The 3,217-nt window shown below is 43.1% G+C and overlaps 1 protein-coding gene across 1 annotated transcript in view; it reads left to right on the top strand.

Annotated features, from left to right (window-relative positions):
- Positions 1 to 283: 283 nt before the first annotated feature.
- LOC129352154 (probable E3 ubiquitin-protein ligase HERC1) overlaps positions 284 to 3,217 on the top strand; it is a 47,807-nt gene continuing 44,873 nt past the window's right edge. Inside the window, 2 exon segments of the mRNA XM_055021029.1 lie at positions 284 to 367; positions 3,139 to 3,217. The exon segment at positions 3,139 to 3,217 is cut by the window's right edge and continues 898 nt beyond it. Coding sequence (XP_054877004.1) covers positions 3,165 to 3,217 — 53 coding nt within the window. The 5' untranslated portion in view covers positions 284 to 367; positions 3,139 to 3,164.

Genomic DNA, 3,217 nt, shown 5'->3' with positions numbered 1-3,217 from the left:
TTATGTCAAAGATTTCATTTTCTTTCATTGTTTCCTTGTTTTTTCTTGTTTAGTTTGTTTTTTAATCTGAGCTGTGATGCAAACATGCTGCAACTCTTCCTTCCTGCCCCAGCATCACCATCCACCACGACTCTCTGGAAACACTCCAATAATTTTAGTTACGGCAACATTTCATTAACTTGGGGATGAAATGTTTTTCTATTTACTTGAAGTAAAAAAATACCGTTGTGGCCCTTTATCTTCAGTCGGAAGCCAACTTCAGCTTCGGCTGTGAGCCGTTAGCAGCCGCTGCTAGCTCGGCTCAGCGCTGCTGTGATGCAGCAGATAACCAGGCTAACTCTGACCCAAAAAGGTCTGCTTTCATAAGGTGAGGCACTTTGGTCCGGTTTGCATGCTGGTAACGTGTTTTAAGTCATTTTATTTGAGCTCCACTGAAAGGTGTCACGTCTCTGTTTGGCTGTTTTCTTTCTGTTCCTGTTTCAGTGTGAAGCAGCTAGCTGCCGTTAGCAGCAGCAGCAGCAGCGGTTGCTTCAAACTCTTACGCTTTTTTCCGTTAAAGACCAAACTGCCAACAAACTGGTGCCGTTCTGGTTCTCAACAGAACCCAGAGAGGCTGGCAGCGCCAGCGGGCGGACAGCAGGTCTGTACTGGGAACCAGTGTGGCTCCGAGCTGTCAGATTTGTGCAACTGTTAGTTATGCTAGTCAGAGGAACCCGGGTTAGTTATGCTAGTCAGAGGAACCCGGGTTAGTTATGCTAGTCAGAGGAACCCGGGTTAGTTATGCTAGTCAGAGGAACCCGGGTTAGTTTGCTAGTCAGAGGAACCCGGGTTCTGCTCAGCCGGGTCATGGGTTCCTGTCCGAACCAGAACCGAAATGCACATGGATTGCTGTTAGACATGGATGTCTATCTGTGTTTATGAGGGATTTTCAGTTCGTTGGGGAGTAGCTGGAAAACAGACGCACATCTGCGGAAATGTGAAAGGAGATATCGCAACAAAACCTGCGGGAAAATGAGAAATGAGGGAGAACCGCTGGATTTTACGATGAGAAGAAGAAGGTGCGCCAGGAGCAGAAGGGAAGGTGCGCCAGGAGCAGAAAGCACTCAGATATCTGACCTAACCCTGTCAGTGGTGTTGCATAAGCGTTTTCCTCCCAGAGCCTTCAGCTCCCTGATGGATCCGTCCTCAGCTGCTGTCAGTCTGGGAAGGTAAAAGCTTAACAACTCATGAATCCCAGAGTCAGATGACTGGATGAAGATCCTTGGAGGCCAAGCCAACACCTTAAACTGGACGCCATGCTCCTCAATATTCCTCTTCAACCACGTTTTTTTTAGCATGGGGTGAATTATTTAGTTAAAACTCATTAAAGGTCTTTAATGGCCTTTCCTAATGCTTTGGTACAATATTTACTCTCCTTTTCTCCTTATTATTCAGATAATCAATTGATTAATTGGATAAAAATAAAATTGTCACATTTTACAGACAGCGTTCCTTTAGTTAGATCTTGAACATCTGCAGCTAAAAATCCTTCGAACATCAACATTTCAAAATGTCATCGATCCGGTTTAGGAGAGATCTGGGATTGATTATATGGATGAACTAATAATTGAATATGATTAATCTAAGATTTTACAGAATGTGAAGCTAAAACTGCCACTGGAGTGAAAACATTTATTTGTCATCTTAAATGTATTTTGTACCGTTTTGGATTAGATGGGGTTTTTATTCTCCAGTTAACAGTTACTATCAGTTACTGAATCATTTAACCGTTTCTTTAATAATCAGTCAATCATGATTAATCGTTTCATTACTAATTTTTACAGTTTTTTTATGAATGCATTTCTTTTTTTCTCCATTTGTCAGTGTGTGGTGAGGTTTCTGCTGCCAAAGGCGGATTTATTTAAATGCTGTTTACGCCTCTCCCATGGTCCAGCGCTACCTGACCTTTGACCTCTCTGGCCAGAAACAGAAACCTTTGTCCTGCAGCGCTGAGCCGGACTCAGAGTAAAGTTTTCTGTTGACGAACCTAAAAAAAGGTTTTCTGTTTACAGAGTAAACAGAAACTTTCATTTTTATTGAGGAAACCATGAGAACGTGTTTCTGTAATCATTTATTATCAGTTATTGTGATGAATTGTTAAAATCTATCCTCAGTAGCTTTAACACTACAGGAGGTTTTATTTTGGCGGTCAAAAGGAGTTTATGTCACTGCAGTAGAAACAGTTCTGTGCATCAGGACGACAGGAAGCAGTGGGAGGATGGTTTTAATGAACTCTGATTCCTGTGTGATTGTTTTCTTATCCAATAGGATCACAGGAACAATAATGACAAAGTATTGGAAATGTGTTTGCAGTGCTTCAGTGTAAAGATGGTTTGCAGCTTGTTTTGCAGCACTCAGAGCCGTCCGGTCCTCTCTGCCTCCACCCATCCATCCCCTGCATGGTCAGTTCACAGCCAGACCACAAATAGCGTCTCCCACTGGCCAGCAGATTGCACTGCAGGCCCATCACCAAAACTGATTGGAAATACAAAGTTATATATAGCAACACATTACTATTTATTAATTATGTAATTATAACTTGTGTTTCTGCTCTGGTGACCAAGTGATGATATTTCATTGCCAATTTCACTTTATTTCTTTGAACAATGATAATAAAGCCAAGTTTGCAGTGTGAAATAAACTCTAGTGGAGTTTGGAAACAGAATGTGTGTAAAGGTTCAAGTCTGGTTGGACGATGTGCCCAGTTGGGAGGAAAGGCTGTGATTGATCAATCGGGCTGATCGTCCCTGTGATTGATCAGGCTGATCTTCGCTGTGATTGATCAGGCTGATCGTCACTGTGATTGATCAGGCTGATCGTCACTGTGATTGATCAGGCTGATCGTTGCTGTGATTTATCAATCAGGCTGATCGTTGCTGTGATTGATCAGGCTGATCTTTGCTGTGATTGATCAGGCTGATCTTTGCTGTGATTGATCAGGCAGATCTTTGCTGTGATTTATCAATCAGGCTGATCTTTGCTGTGATTTATCAATCAGGCTGATCCTTGCTGTGATTGATCAGGCTGATCCTTGCTGTGATTGATCAGGCTGATCCTTGCTGTGATTGATCAGGCTGATCCTTGCTGCTGTGTCTGCAGGTCTGATGGCTCCAGAGTGAGCGGCCATGGCGCTGATGATCCCCCCGGTGAAACTCAAATGGCTGGAGCACCTGAACAG

Source organism: Poeciliopsis prolifica, unplaced genomic scaffold, assembly GCF_027474105.1.
Source record: "Poeciliopsis prolifica strain line A6 unplaced genomic scaffold, Auburn_PproV2 SCAFFOLD073, whole genome shotgun sequence".
NCBI classification, from domain to species: domain Eukaryota; kingdom Metazoa; phylum Chordata; class Actinopteri; order Cyprinodontiformes; family Poeciliidae; genus Poeciliopsis; species Poeciliopsis prolifica.
The sequence above is the reverse complement of the archived record's forward strand: the minus strand, read 5'-3'. Positions and strand labels throughout refer to the sequence as shown.